The sequence below is a fragment of the Canis lupus genome, chromosome 2 (assembly GCF_003254725.2).
Source record: "Canis lupus dingo isolate Sandy chromosome 2, ASM325472v2, whole genome shotgun sequence".
In the NCBI taxonomy this organism is placed as follows: Eukaryota; Metazoa; Chordata; class Mammalia; order Carnivora; family Canidae; genus Canis; species Canis lupus.
In genome coordinates this window covers 41,786,834-41,803,210 of record NC_064244.1, presented here as the reverse complement: position 1 = coordinate 41,803,210, position 16,377 = coordinate 41,786,834, and the positions used below count along the sequence as shown (strand labels likewise).

The 16,377-nt window shown below is 40.2% G+C and overlaps 1 protein-coding gene across 6 annotated transcripts in view; it reads right to left on the bottom strand.

Moving 5' to 3' along the window:
- The window catches only part of IL31RA (interleukin 31 receptor A), an 84,973-nt gene that overhangs the window by 9,564 nt on the left and 59,032 nt on the right, over nucleotides 1–16,377 (bottom strand). For all 6 annotated transcript variants that reach the window (XM_049102719.1, XM_049102731.1, XM_049102720.1 and 3 more), the window contains 6 exons: nucleotides 14,454–14,533; nucleotides 11,807–12,023; nucleotides 5,848–6,030; nucleotides 4,861–4,962; nucleotides 3,888–4,034; nucleotides 1,781–1,921 (listed from right to left, as the gene is read on the bottom strand). In XM_049102719.1, coding sequence (XP_048958676.1) covers nucleotides 1,781–1,921; nucleotides 3,888–4,034; nucleotides 4,861–4,962; nucleotides 5,848–6,030; nucleotides 11,807–12,023; nucleotides 14,454–14,533 — 870 coding nt within the window. The remainder of the gene's footprint in view (nucleotides 1–1,780; nucleotides 1,922–3,887; nucleotides 4,035–4,860; nucleotides 4,963–5,847; nucleotides 6,031–11,806; nucleotides 12,024–14,453; nucleotides 14,534–16,377) is intronic.

Below are 16,377 nucleotides of genomic sequence, written 5' to 3'. Positions count from 1 at the left end.
CAAACAGCAATAAGCAAGAAATACAAGATCCCTACTCTACATTCTGGTACAAGGAGTCAGACAATAAAAAAAGGTTATTTCAAATATAACAGGATGATCAAATGTAATGTGGAAGGACAGTTAGTAACTTTCCATATTGGCAAAGGAAGATTTCTCTGAGAGGTGAAATTTGAGCTAATGTTAATAATAAAAAGAAACCACTCATGCAAAAATATGGAGAAAGGATTCCTGACAGAAGGAAAAGCAGATGCAAAAGCCTTGAAGCAGGAAGAAGTCAGAGAGCACAGATGGAAGCAGAAAGCAGTAGGAGGTGAGTTCAATAAACCAAAGCTCATGAAGGATCCTGAAGGCTATGGGTAGGTATTTGCATTTTATTTAAAACCCAACAGAAGCTACTGGTGGGTTTCAAGCAGAAGGCTAGAGTTTTAAACTCTGACTGCCGTGTGGAGAATAGACTGCAGAGGAATAAAGATAGGAGCAGAGAGATCTGCAATCTGCAGACAAGTGTAAGAAATATTGAGGCTCCAAGGTAGGCTCTTGCCTAAATTTGACCCATGGAGAAAATTCTAGCAGATAATGTAATCTGTGCCTAGTGCTATGAAAATACAGTATGATTTTAAAAGATTCTAAAGAATAATATCAAAAAGAACTCCGAAAAGGCAGTATTAGTCCTTAAAGACAGAACATGTTTTCTGTGTAAATACACATACTATACTTATAGTTTCCAGAACCTTAAAGATATTTTTCTTTTGAAAATATGTTGAGTAAGAGGCTTTCCAAAGTACTTGAACCACGGGTACCTGGATGGCTCAGTGGGATGGGTGTCTTGATTTCCGGTCAGGTCATGATCTCAGGGTCATGAAGCTAAGCCCCACGTCGGGCTCCATGCTGAGCATGGAGCCTGCTTAAGATTCTCTTTCTCCCTCTCTCTCTGTCTCTCTCTGCTCTTCCCCACCCTCCACCTACACTTTCTCTTTAAAAAAGAGAGAGAGAAAGAACTTAAACCAGATTATTTTCAGTTTTTACTGCAAAAATTGGCAATGTCTCTTCACTTTTAATATAAATAGTTCTTAAAACAGTTCTAGTATATGCTTAACACCAAACCTCTGCCCCTCAAAGACTTGAAAAAATTAACATATTTCTGTTTCTCTCATTCCCCTTCTTTCTCTCTTCATCTCTCTTCTCATTCTTCTTTTCTTCTTGATTATTTCCCATAACCATCCTATAACACTATATTATATTTCATATTTTGTTATTTACTAAATTTTTATTTCTATTTTTTCATGTAAAAGCTGGTAAGTAGAACATAGTATGTACTTTTTTTGCTCAAAAATCTTCACAAGTGATGGAGGTTAAGTTCCTTCCTGTGGGACAACAGTGCTTGTTCAACCAAGGCTTTCCCTCCAAGGCCCCACTGTGCAGTAACCTCTGACACACAGAAACTGGTGACTATGACCTTGGGGACAGCTGTGAAGCAGGGGCTGGTTTGGACTGAGAGTGAAGTTGGAATTAATTTGATCCCCTCTCCTCAAGAGGACATGGTAGTATCCATGAAGAAGGAGCAAAAGGACCTGTCTTTTCAAAATCACTTCTCAGTGTGCCTGCTCTCTCCTCACCCATATGCCTTCCAGAAAGGTCAATGAGCCAGAGGGCAGATGGTTCTTCTCACTTATATACTTCCTCTATGTTAGGCTTCCCCCTGCCTTTGGCAAATATCATCTTTAACTGGCCTAATGGAAATGCCAGGAAGACCTAGCCAAGGTGTAAAGGAAATACTCACTAATGGATAATGTCTTGAAGTTTATCTTGGTGCCATTAGTTCCCCCAGCATTGGTGCTGGCCATGACTTGGAGACTATAAGAGGTTCTTCGTGTCAGGGACTCCAGTCTGTACTGCAGGATGTTGGAATTGACTGTCTTGGCTAAAGGAAAAATATAGAAGTCAAATACAATAGCCAAGCCCAAGTAAAAACTGTGCTTTAGAACAGTAAAATAAGAGTAATGGAACCTGTACTCCCAAGCCAGTCCATCACATATCCCAATCTCTCTATCCATGTTCTGCTTAAAATTACTCTATAAACATATACCAAAGACCTAAACATAAAAGCTACCACTATAAAACTCTTAAAAGTCAACATAGGGTAAATGGTGGCCTTGAATTTGGCAGTGGTTTCTATATGATGCCAAATACATAAGTAACAAAAGAAAATAGATTAATCTGGACTTCACCAAAATTAAAAGGTTTTGTGCATCAAAAGACATTATCAAGAGGGATGCCCGGGTGGCTCAGCAGTTGAGCATTTGCCTTTGACTCAGGGCATGATCCTGGGCCTGGGGATCAAGTCCCACATCAGGCTCCCTGCGAGGAGCCTGACTCTCCCTCTGTGTCTCTGCCTCTGTGCCTGTGTGTCTCTCATGAATAAGTATATAAAATCTTTAAAAAAAAAAAAGACATTCAAGAGACATATCAAGAGAGTGAAACGACAAACCACAGAATGAGAAAAAATATTTACAAATCATGTATATTATATGGAACTTCTATCCAGAATATATATTTAAAAAATTCTTATGACTCAACAACTGAAAAGACAATCCAAATTGTAAAAAGGGCAAAGAAATTGAAAAGATTTTTTCAAAGAAGATATACAAATAGCCAATAAGCACATGCAAAGATGCTCAACATCATTAGTTATTAAGGAAATACAAAACAAACCATCCACACTGATAAACCATTTCATACCCACTAGAATAGCCATAATAACTTTTTTAACAGATAATAAGTGTTGGTAAGAATGTTGAGGAATTATAACTCTCATCCATTGCTGGTAGGCATGTAACATGGGGCAGCCACTATGGAAAATAGTTGGGTAGCTTCTCAAAAAGTTAAACTAGAATTATCATATGACCAGCAATTCTACTCATAGGCATATGCCCCAAAGAATTAAAAGCAGAGATTCAAACAGTATTTGCACACTGATGTTCATAGCAGTACTAATTACAGTAGCCAAAAAGTGCAAACAACCCAAATGCCCATCAACTGATGAATGAAAATGTAGAATAATAGAATATTCTTCAGCAATAAAAAGGAATGAGATACTAATACAATCTACATGATGGATAAACTCTGAAAACATGATGCCAGATGCAAAAAGCCTTAGATTGTATGATTCCATTTATTGGAGATAGCCAGAATTAGGTAAAACCAAAAAGACAAATAGCAATTGTGTGGTTTCCAGGGACTGTGGGAAGAAGACAATGAGAAGTGATTGATGAATAGGTATGGGGTTTCTATTCGGGGTGGAAACAGATAGAGATGATGGTCACAAAACATTCCTGATACACTTAATGCCACTAAATTATACACTTTCAAATGTTTCAAGTGGTAAATTTTGTTATATGTATTTTACCATAACAACAGCAACAACAACAAAATGTTAGCCTAAATAGGAATCCAAGCCTTGTCCAGAATTTAGGATGTGAGTAGTTATTGTGGATCAAGACAAAAGTATGACTTAGCAGTGGGCAGCAGGAGTCAGGATAATGGGTCCTGCACTGAGGTAAGTGCCACCACTCTACTCTTTAATCCAGGATAACCCCACTCTGCATTAATGATTGGGAAGCTCCCAGGAGGCCAACTTGTTTACAGCCTAACAAAGACAAACTGTATCAACTCCTGTGGTTCCTACAGGATGCTTAAATACTATCACTTCACTCTCATTTGACTCCAAAAGAACTCAAGAGGTAGGTGCTCTTGGTCTCATTATCAGAGAGAGTCAAAGAAGCGAAGTGACTGATGCAGACTGTAGAGCACCAGCCCTTATGGCAGGTGTATCCATAGCATCTACTTGGGATTTGGAGGTTTTCCGACTTGTCTACAAGCACACTTACAAAATTCCTTTCCATCTTCAGCTTGGTAAAATATGGTGTAGTTTTTGATAAAACCATTTCTCTTACTCTTGGGAATCTCTTTCCATGTGATTGTGACTGTCTTCACACCAATGCTGTCTGCCTGGGTCACAGGACCTGCTGATGGAACTTTACAGGACAGGGAGAAAACCAATAAACACTGAATCACAGCTGAGTAGATCCTTTCTCCACAAAGGTTGTGGCTAGTACTCAAAGCAAAACCGGTGCCAGAGGTGGAAGATAGGGGCAGAGTAGGGACACGATGTATCACCTTGTTTGGGAACACAGTTTTCTGGCAGTATCCATCTTGAACAGAATAAAAGCACTATTAAAGGCCTACAAAAAAGTACTTTCTTGCAGAGCCCTCACTGTCAGTTGGCATTCAGCTTTCATTCATATCACTAATCACTATTATCAAATATAGCTGAAGGACATGTCCCCATGGGTTACATCTGAGTGACAGGATTTATTTTCTCACATTGAATCTGGAAAAAGTTAACTACTAAAAGATAAAAATAAAGCGTGAGCAGTTCATCAGTACAAACCTTGATTACTGCCGCACAATTAAAAAAATTTTTTAGCATCTCCGACTTATGATTTAAATCTGTAAAGTCCCTAACTTGGTCTTAAATAAACGTTATTTCTGCTTATAGGGCTATTTGCACAAAGTTCCTTTGTGAGGCTGGGCAAACTATCTCACCTCTCTGAGCCTTGATATTCCATTTGTAAAATGAGGGACTTGGACTTGATGGTCTTTAACTTCTACCCCAGCTTTGAAATTCAGTGAACCTACAGCCTGCCCACACTGTGTCAAGAATATGTAGTTTACAAGCTGAAGGTGCAGCACAGCTAAGCACTGAGGCAACTGTGAATAGGCTACAGACATTCATAGCCTCATCTGGATGTTTGACAGGCCCCAGTGTTTACTCGCTCCACATGGCTTTTCCATACATACTGCCTTCTTGGACGTAAGCCTGGGTGGAATATGGCTGACCCACTCGGTCTCGCAACACTGGATACACAGAGATGTTATAGCACCATAAGGGTTTTAATTCATCTGTAAGAGAGAGAGAGAGAGAGAGAACAAGTCTTAAGCTCAGAGCCTGGCAAAGGAGAAGAACCACTAGACCCAGTTACAGCTATGACTTAGGGAAGATACTCTATTTCTCTACAGGTACCACATTTGGAAAATAAAGAGATTAGGTTGGATGGTCTCCAATGCCTATTCCAGTTCTAAGCTTTTAAAATTAATTCTTAGAATTAAGTCTGTGCCACTCTGATGAGATGACAGAGCCATCAAGGAAGGGAAACGTAAGAGATCCAGTCCCTCTTCCATCGTGGATTTTGTTACACGATTTGGAAGCACAGCAGAATAAAATGTAATCCTTCTGTTAACAACATGTCACCCTGAGAACTCAGATACCATGAATTCCAGCTCCTCTGTCTGCCTGAATCTCTGCAAGAGTGTAACTCTTTATATAGATGCTATCAAGTATTAAGAAATGGTTGGGCTGACAGGATTGGGAGGGTGAAGCCTCACTCATCTGTCTTTCAAGGAGCAGGGACTTTTTTGAAAAAGAAGGCTATTTCCTGGAGAAGGGACATAGATCTTAAACAGGAAACCACAACTAAAAGGGTAGCCTGGACAGAACAGGTGGGATACAAACTCTAGTGTTATCTATATGATCAAGAATCCAGGAAGGACTCTCTGATGGTGGTTTCCACCTGGAAATGGGACAAATACCTGGTCTGATACCCATGGCTTCCCAACCCAGCCTAAGGGAAATGCCAAGAAGTATGTCACTTCACTAAGCTTGCACTCATTGTGCCAAACACTATTAACCACATCTACACCTTTGAAGTCAAAGTTAAAGACTTTAAAACTAATGGAAATGAAACCGAATCCTATACACAGGGAGACTATGGGATCCACAATGGCTACCTTTCTGGATTGTCCAGTTCCTGGCCTGAGACACAGATTCCCAGGAAAAACTGGAGGGCTCTGAGTCCACATCTGGGAACCACTCAACCATCCATGTGTCCACCTCTGGAGCAGAGCTTTGCCATTCCACCACCAGCTGGTCCTGAGTGAGGCAGGCCTGCATGGCCTCAATGCACTGAAATGCTAAGGGAAGGAAAAAAGAAAAGAGAAAGCTGCTCAACTCATTCTCCAAATGCAATAACCACACTGGCATCCATTCACTGCCCAAATCAAAGAAGGTCAAAGTTCAAGATCTCCAGTGCAGTCTCCCTTATGGTGCTGTTTCCATCCTTTGTATTGTATCACTTTTCCTTGCGCCTCACCTTTGATGATTAATTACCTTCTTAATCTTTCCTTATATCCCCACAATTTACCTGTTTCCAAGAAAGGATCTCACTAGACTCACAAGACTTCCCTTCCACATATGTCAGTGCAAGTAAAAGGAAGCAAGTCTGAAACGAGTGAATCTTCACAAAATTTCAGGTATCAGTAATTCTACGTCTGGGAACTGGGAGATGGTGTCCCTACAGTCATACCTGGGAGGTGGCTTCAAATTTTGACTGTCTAGGCTGGCCCCACACAACCTGGCTATGGATTCCTATCCCCAACGTGGTAAGAATTGTATCTGTACCAGAAAGATGCATACACACTCTCCAAAGCACCTAGGTATGGACTGATATGCAAATGACAACATTTTCTACAAGCATAACAAAAAAAAAAAAAAAAAACCCTCATGTCTGGAAACGGGCAACAAGGACTCCTTTACTAGAAATTTGAACATGGGGGTTTAAATACAATACCTAGGATTTAATTAGAATCAGAGAACTATCTTTTTAAGATTTTTTTATTTGTTTGAGAGAGAGAGAGAGCAGAATGAGCAAGAGAGAGCAAAGCAGGGGGAGAGGCAGAGAGAGAGGGAGAAGCAGACTCCTCACTGAGCAGGGAGCCTGATGCAGGGCTCAATTCCAGGATTCCGGGATCATGACCTGAGCTGAAGGCAGATGCCTAACCAATTGAGCCACCCAGGTGCTGCCCAGAGAGCTATCTTACTAAAAATGTTCTAAATAAGCAAAATTGAGGAGAACTACTGGAGGGCAGTGTGGTACGGAAGCATGGCACAAAGGGGTGGGGCCCAGAAGATCACAGGATGCCACTCTCCCCTTTTCTCTGCTCCTTGCCACATGCCTAAGGCTTCAAACTTGGAATTAACAGAAAGTATACTTCAATGAACATTAAAGATAGTCCTGGATAAAGACAGTAGACAGTGTCTTTCAAAAACAAAAACAAAAACAAATCAGAGAGCTTCTGAAGCTAGAAGCCTAGGCCAAGTATAGGAATTTGGGAGGGGTCTAGGAGTGCTGAATCCTGCTATTGCTAGGCAACATGCCTCAATAGCTGTGTGCGTATTTTGAAGCTTCTATTCTTGAAGGCTACACTTTATGAATCTTTTCCCAAACTGGGCCTTTATGAGACACTCCAACTGCTAGTCCCAAGAACAAGGCCAGGTAATTTGTCAGCCTGAAAGGGTCAGGAAATGCACCTGAGGCATAAAGGAAATGTGAGGTGGAGGAGGGGCGGGGGCCAGGGTATCAACCCCACGTGATCCCTAGAGCTTCTATCACCCCTACATCTGCTCATAACCTCTAAGTATCCTTAGTTACCATTCCAGTCAGACTAAAAGGCTTCTGGAACCCTCCCTAGCCTCCTGTAGCAGGTGTTGTTCATGCTCCCTGATCTTCTCAATTCCTTCTGACTGTTTTTGTGTGTTCTCTTTGGTTGGAAGAACTGTGTGATGTAACTCCACACTCCAGAGTCCCCTTGCAGGTCATGCTGGAACCACCCTCCCTAAGATTTTTATTACAGATTGTACCCATTATGGGTTGAACTGTGTCCCTCACAAAAAAAAAAAGATATCCTCAGTACTGCAGAATTTAAGCTTATCAGGAAATCAGGTTGTTGCAGATGTCAGTAGTTAACCCAATAGGACTGGTGTCCTCCAAAGTGGAATGTGAACACAGAGACCGAAAGACATAGGAAGATGGCCCTGTGAAGATCAAAGCAGAGACTGAAGTTATACTGTCGAAGCCTAAGCCTATGGCTGTCAAAAGCTGGAAGAAGGAAGGAAGGATCCTCCCTTGGGCCACGGCCCTACCAGTACCTTAGACTTCTAGCCTCCAAACAATGAGACAATAAATTTCTGTTGAGAAACCACTCAGTCTATGGTACATTGTTACAGCAGCCCTGGGAAAATCACATAGCACATTTGGCTTGGCCAACTCCCCTTCCCCGGCCTTGTTTCCTTTACATCCTCTTCTGGACTCCCTGGAGGCACTTTCGTAATAATTTCTTGCACACAAATCCTGACCTGAACACAGGAGTGAGTGTTGGTTCCTAAGCCCACACTCCTTTACTTTACCAACACTAGCTGTCTGAGGATCAGGAGTCAGGTTGAAAGAGCCAAACATGCTGCAGGAATGAAGGGACTAGCCCAGTCTCTAGGCCATGGGAGGTGTGGAAAAGGCTCAATTAAGCCATAACTGTCAAGGGTGCTGAAAGAGAAGTTTCCAAATCATCACTCCACTTTATGTAAAGTAACTCCTGAATCCTTCTATTATTCAACAAGAGTATTTTGGGATGCCTGGGTGGCTCAGCAGTTGGGCACTTGCCTTTGGCTCAGGTCATGATCCTGGGGTCCTGGGATGGAGTTCCACATCATGCTCCCTGCAGGGAGCCTGCTTCTCCCTCTGCCTATGTTTCTGCCTCTCTCTCTGTCTCTCATGAATAAATAAATAAAATCTTTAAAAAGAGAACATTCTAAACAATTTCTCCAAATACAACATACCCCCAGGTGCAGTAGAAAAATCCATATTCTTCCTGAAAGAGGGAGGAGCTTTGACTGCTAACACCTTGAAGTTCTTGTGGTTTACATGAAGGCAGTCACTGTGGACCATCAAGGACAGCCCTGGGTGCTTCAGTGCCTCACCTTAGCTGTCTGAGCCTACCCTCAGCTCTGCCCCAAGAATCCTGACCACCTCTCATCCCCCACCACACAGTGGCTGTGCTCTTCTGGGCCCTGCCTCAGATCACTCCAGAGCCACCTGCTGGCTAAGGTCCTTTAAAACTTAAAGGAGGTTCAGGCTGGAAGGAATCTGAAGGTCTATCTATTCCAAACCCTTATTTTAAAGATGGTAAAAATGGAGGCCTTCAGAGGTATATGTTCAGTGTCAAATAGCATCAAGTCCAAGATTCTGAATAAAGTATATTGTACAAGCTTGGAACCTGCAGACCTGGGTTTGAATTCTACCTGAGTGGTCATGGACAGATTCCTAAGCTTTCCTGAATCTCAGCTTCATCATCTATGAAATGGTTCTAATAGCATCTACCTCATGGACCACTTCACAGCTAACATTAAATAAACCTATGTCATCTTAGCACAATGTATGACATATACTAATAGACAGTATATGATAATTACACTTACTTAGTGATTGTTCTTAGTGAACACTTAGTGTTCTTAGTGATTGTTATAATAATAATTATTATTATAACTATTCTCTAGTTGACTCTACCTACCTTATTAACCAAAGTTCTGTAAAGCATTACTTTCTTATATGTCTAAAACAGTAGTCTTCAAACAGTCTCTGTATGAAGCCAAATAGTAAATATTTTAGGTTTTATAGGACACATGGTCTTTGTCACAACTATTCAACTCTGCCACTGTTGCACAAAGGGAGACATAAAAAAATGTAAACAAACAGGTGTGGCTGTGTTTCAATAAAACTTTATTTACTAAAACAGATGTCAGGCTAGGTTTCATCCATAAACTGTAACTTGCCCACTTCTGGTCTGGGACCATTATAACTGAGGATCACACTGATGCTTCTGCCACAAAGCAAGTACCTTCTGAATTGGGAAAAATTAAAAACTCTATGGGAATTTAGCCTAATTTTAGTTAAAATCAGATTTTGTAGTATTTTTTAAGTTGATAATCCCTCTCTAATAAAAATTTAATCAATCAGACATCTTATTAAGAATGACAATAGTGGGGTGCCTGAGTGACTCAGTCCATTGAGCATTCAAATCTTGGTTTTGGCTTAGGCCATAATCTTGCAGTTATGAGAATGAGCCCTGCACTGGGCTGTGCTCAACAGAGTCAGTTTCACATTCTCTCTCCCTCTTCCTCGGCCTCCCCCTCGCTCTCGCTCTCTCTTTCAAATAAACAAACAAACAAATAAAATCCTTTTTTAAAAAGGAATGAAAATAGTAATAATTAGAATTAGGCAAATTATTTTAAATACACACTCTCATTTCAACCTCACAACAGCTCTGTGAAGGAGGTGTTACTATATAATAGTTCCATTTCACAAGTAGCTGAGGTTTAGAGACGTTAGATAACTTGCCCAAGTTTAATGGTATCTAGATTTCTGTAGCTCAAAACACAGATTTTGTATATAACTGACCCTTGAACAACATGGGGGTTAGGAGCACCAACCCCATGTACAATTGAAAACCTGTGTATAACTTTTGACACCCCCAAAACTTAACTACTAATAGCCTACTATTGACTGGAAGCCTTACTAATAATAATGGATTAACACATATTTTGTATGTTACATGTATTACATATTATATTTTTACAATAAAGTATGCTAGAGAAAATAAAATGTTATTTAGAAAGTTGTAAGAGAAAACACATTTACAGTATTGTACTGTAAATAACTGACATTTAAGTGGACTCACTCAGTTCAAACCCATGTTGTTCAAGGGTCAACTGTATATAGGAGTTCTAAAATGAGGCAAAAGGGAAGAAATGGGTTAAGTCTGAGGTGAAGAGAAAGAAGGGAGTATAGACAAACAAGTCTAGGGCTGATAATACAAAGGACTGAATCAGTCTAGGTCTATGTAAAGAGAGGTCTACGTCTATATAAAGAGAGGTAAGAAACTGGAGAGTACATTATCTAACTATGATGTGTTTCAACAAATAGTTACTGAGTACCTTTTCAATGCCAACTGCTCTATGCCTGTTCTAGGTGTTGCAGATGGGGGAAGTGATATGAGAAAGAGAAAGAGGAGGAAAAGAAAAACAGACAAAAATCTCTGTGCTCAGGAAGTTACATCCAACTGACAGAGAGATAGATAATAAACAAAATAAATGAGAAAATCTATAGAATAAGAAACAGTAAGATTTATAGACAAAAAGAAAGAAGAAATCCCTTGCCTGCAATTCCTTGAATAAGAATCAAAGAAGGTATTTTATTCCAATATGCAATATAAAATATGTGTTTGCCTGGGAGCAGTAAAATGTTTAAAACTGCTTAACCAAAAGTATAATGAGCATTTTTTTTTCAATTAAATTGAATGGTTTTATTTTTATTTGTTTTTTTGTATTTTTTTTATTGGAGTTCAATTTGCCAACATATAGCATAACACCCAGTGCAATAATGAGCATTTAATTGACAAGTACAAACATCAGAAATTTTCCCAACTGAGTAGTCACATGGAAAAGGGAAAAAAAAGAACACAGAAGAGTGAGCAGACAAAGGCTGGGATATGGTCAATACTGTGAGAAGGAGAGCTCAAAAGAGAAGTTTCTGCCACTGAGGACAAACATGATTTATCTGACAGTTTTATATGGCTCACTCAGACCAAAACAAATATGAACTGCTTGTAAAACTTCTAGGTGTATGACTTTGTCTCATATGACTTTATGAAGTCTCAGATTTTAACACAGGCTTTGTTCTAAAGGAATTGTATCTCATGAGTTCATTAATTACCACAAGATTTTGGTTTCCTCACCATAACCTAAAAGGTTTCCACTTCATTTGCATTTTGACTTGAGGGAAATAGCCATCCTTGAGTGGACTTCCTGGCCAACTAGTTGGGACAGGGCATCTAAGTAAGAAGTTTACACTGTACTTACTCTTTTCATTAAGAGCTGGAATCCTCAGGGTAGCCACCGGAGATTCTCCAAGAGAATTATAAGAAACCACATACACCCAATAGGTCTTGCCTCCCAGATACAGTTCATGTGTCTGGTTAGTGGTGTTCACTGTCTCTGTGAGATTAGTGTTGTTTTCTGGAAAGTACCATATGTTGTAGCCAAGTGCCTTCTCCAGGACTGGGGCTCCAGTTGCTTTCTGAACCCAAAGGAAACAAAACATGTTGCCAGAAACAAGAAAAGACAAGCATTGAGACAGTGATAAATGGTGAGGATGAGGGGTGCGGGGTAATGTTAATTATTAGGTGCTAAACTACAATTAGGTTATCACCCTTCTGGGATGAACAGTACAATCTGTGCTGTGATATTAACCCTTCAAGGGCCAAAAGAGATTTGATAAATAGTCTAATTCCATGAGGCAGTTTTAACTAGGAGAATGTCCAAGCCAATGTAAGCAAGTCACCCTCATAACCTTTTGATGCTTATCTTTTTTTTTCCTTCTCCCACATGCATAGGACAGTATAAGCTAAAAATGTGAGTCATTCACTCTAAGAATCCCAATTCTGTTCTGGCCTTGGGTCATCTCCTGTCTAGAAGCTTCCAAGGGCTGAAAAGTACTTGTGCTACTGCATAAAAAGCAGCATGCCTCCTTCTTTGAGAAAGGAATTAGCTTCTCTGGACCAGGCATACCAGAAATCCCAGCTAAGAGTCCTAAAATATTCAGGGTTGCCCTGTCAATCTAAATCTGTGGTGAGAAGCCTAAGGTGACCCCAGGGACTCCAAGCCAAACTCTTCTTTTCAGCCTTGAACCTGAACCTACTAACCTTATGTTTTGCTTAGGGATCAGCACACTGAGTATTTCCCAGGAACTATAAGGCTTTCCAGTTGTTCACTTTATGTTACTGATAACACACACAGATGGAATAGAATGAATGTAAGGTCAAACAGGACTTTAGAAGTCACTTTGTCCCTTTGCCTTTCCAGTTCAGGAATTGACTGAAACTTCCTAATGACTGGGAGGTTTTTACCTCTTAGGACAATGCATTCTCTTTTGTAAACAACAGCTTTATTAAGATATAATTCAGATGCCATAAAATTCACTATTTTAAAGTATACAATTAGGGATTTTTTTTTTTTTTTTTTTTTTTTAGTATATTCTCAGACCTGCGCAATCATAACCACCATTCAGTTTTGGTCCAATCTTTTTAACTAACTTTAATTCTTAGAAAAATCTCTTACTGAGGCAAAAAGAAAGACCTCCCCAGGTGAGGGGGAGAAAGAGGAAGGTATTCAAGTCCATTTCACCAGCCTCACATGTTAGCCTACTTGACCCAACACTCTGTGGCTGACCACAGATGGAATATGTGCCACTGTTTGCTCTCCTTCTCCCAAAATATGTTGACTGAGTGATTTGTTTCCACACTTAATCACTGAGAAAGAAAACACAACATCTGGGATTCTCACAATCTTGATTTTCAAAGGTTTCCCAGTGTCCCTGTTTGTGTGCTCCCTGGCCTGCTGCCTCTGCAACCAGAGGGCGTCCCATAGCCCTAGGGTTTGACGCGAGTGGGGAAAGTAGAGGACATAATTGGAAATAGAATATCATTTTATAAAGCAGGTGATTTCTCCATTTCCAGAAGGATTTTAAACTTGCCTGGACTTTAGCAAGTGTGAAATAATATGATGAGTATCCCCTGAGAACTCTGGACACTACTAAAGAATTCTGACATCTTGCTGCTCTCCTTCCTCTCTTCTCCTCTCCCAAACTCTCCCGTTTTTAATCTGCTGGCTCCTGGCTGGGTTGTTTTTTTCTCATATTTGTCCCTTTCCTTTCCTGTTTATTGTTTCTTCCCCTCCTTTTCTGTCCTTTATCCTACCTCTTTTTCTTTTCTCTGCATGATGCCCCCACCTTCTCCTTTGCTCCTCCATCCCAGGCCTCCAACCTAGAAAGGACCATTTGGCCCCTGTTCTGTCCTTGTACCCCACTATACCAGTGCTCAAAGGGACATATATACAATATATGTTTTCAATGACATGAGGACGTGAGCTGACCACAAGTCAGTGTTCTTCTCCCATGTCGGGGTGGGTACTATACAATTTTACACTGCCTTCTAATGTAGCCAGCAGGTTGCAGGGGTGGGTGGGGGGGGGGGTGTTCCCAGAAGGTCAAGGTGCTGCCTGCATTTGAACTTTGTACCTGTCCTAAATGTTAATTTTTAAGACCAAAGAAGAGAGGAGACAGGGTCTATAATGCACATTTAGGCCATCTATAAGATGACCTATGTGGCTTTCGGAAATGGAAAAACCATAGTAAGATTTGGGGCATTATAAAGCCTTGAGGGAAGGAAATTCAGGAGGTAAATTTCAAGAATTAGTTCTTAGAGGTGTAAAGGCCAAGAGTTTGTTTTTTTAAATATTTTATTTATTTATTCATGAGAGACAGAGAGAGAGAGAGAGGCAGAGACGTAGAGGGAGAACCAGGCTCTGTGCAGGGAGCCCGACACGGGACTCAATCCCAGGACTCCAGGATCACACCCTGAGCTGAAGGCAGACGCTTAACCACTGAGCCACCCAGGCATCCCAAGGCCAAGGGTTTTTAAACAGAAAAATATATATATAAGCAAGTCACCTTCCACATCAACTGCACTGGCCTTCTTCCATCAACCATGGCTGGCTTCAGGACTCTCCACAGATCCAGGCCATATGGAGCTGTAAGGAAACAAGAGTGGGGTGTCAACATAAGACAGAAGGGAGCTGAAACAAAATATGGGGAAATTAGCTGGGCTGCCTGTTAGAAATGCAGTTGGGAAGGATTTGCTGAAATGCAGTAGGAGAAAAGTGATTGGTGGAGGGAAGGCAGCATTGCAACAACCAATGATGTCTTCTTTTGTGGCCAAAAGATTGACATCAACCAAAAGTAAAAAATAAAATTGCTCTCAGATCTGATGACTTAATGTAAGGTAAAAGAAAAATACAATAGGTACTACTGTAATATAACTTATCACTGAAATCCGGATTGAAATGTAACATCTCATGTCCTCTAAGATAAAACATCTACATATGCTAAAGCTAAGAATAACAGAAATAACTGATGAGATAGACACATAGATAGAGATATATTATATTATATATGCTATTTCAGGGTGGGGAAAAGAGAGAGTAGGAGAGGGAGGAAGGGAGAAAGAGAGACCAAGATTGATTCCAAATAAGGATAAAACTGTATACTTAAAATGTTATAAAATATAAGAAAGAATTAAAGAAGAAAGGAGCCAAGAAATAATCTTTACTAGGTCATTCCCTGAGCTTTAAATTCAATGCCGATCTTCGTGGCAGAAAAAGCCAAAAAGATCATATTGAATTGCACGTTTCTCATAGGCTGATAAAAAGCAACCATATGAAGGAGCAAGTATTTTCTGGCTAGGGGAATGAATTAATAAATGGAATTTATAATGGGGATCTTCTCAAAAAATGGGTAACATAAAGTTCAATGTCTGCTATCAGAGTTGAGCAAAAGCACAAAAAATGGCATATGTATTTTTCATATTTATGTTCCATAAAATGCAAGGGCATGATGTTAAACCTGATTTGTACATTTCTCCAGTGAATAACATAATCCAAGACAATACAGTTCAAGTTGTATTAGCTTCTGATGATTTAACCACACAGAGATAATTTCAAAATCCTGAGTTTCTGGTTTAAGAATGACCTATGCACTTTAGCAATGAGAAGAAAGCAGAGAATTCTAAAGAACTGTCCAGAAAGCTAGTGCACTGCCTGTAACTTAGAGAAGGAATCAAATGCCTCTAATTGAAGATGCAGCTGATGAGTTCTGAATTTTTCTTGAGGAAACCACATGGCTGAAGATAAGGTAAGTAGGTCTGCAGAGAATGGGGTCAACCACTCAGGCCAAGATCTGAGCTATTTTAGTACTGCCAGACTGTTTTCAAGTATCTGAAATCACACTTTGGGAGATGGGGTGTCTTAAGGTGAAATTGCTGAACTTCAACTGAAAACAACTTCATAACGTAGAAAAATGAGCCAAAGGGTAATTAAGTCAGTAGCCTGTTTTATCATAAATGGAGAGCCACATTTCTACAACTACTCATGCAGAAGCTAAAGTGCGGGTAAAACAGCTTAACTGGTAGGACCCAATCTTAATGAGATCTACTGTAACTCTATGTTAAGTTGCATATCAAGAAATTAGAACTGTTTAGACTTTTAACATAACTTCATTTGTGCTCCACTAAGATGTTGTCTTACTGTCTTATGTGCTCTGTCAGAAGTTTTCTGATTTCCCAAAGAAATCGATATTCTTCAATATCAGTATCTTCAAATTGATTCTTCAATAAAGAAATCAGAAGACAGCCTGTAGCTACCATTCTCAGACAGAGAACAAGAGGCTGGTTTCCACCCGTCTACAAACCAATAAGATGTGAACACAGGGTTCCTCCCAGCAGATAGCTTTAGCACAAAGCTCCAAAGTCACAAGATCTTCAAAGGTAACCCACAGAATCGGAAGGACTCTCACTCCATCTCTCACTTGCAGAGTCTCT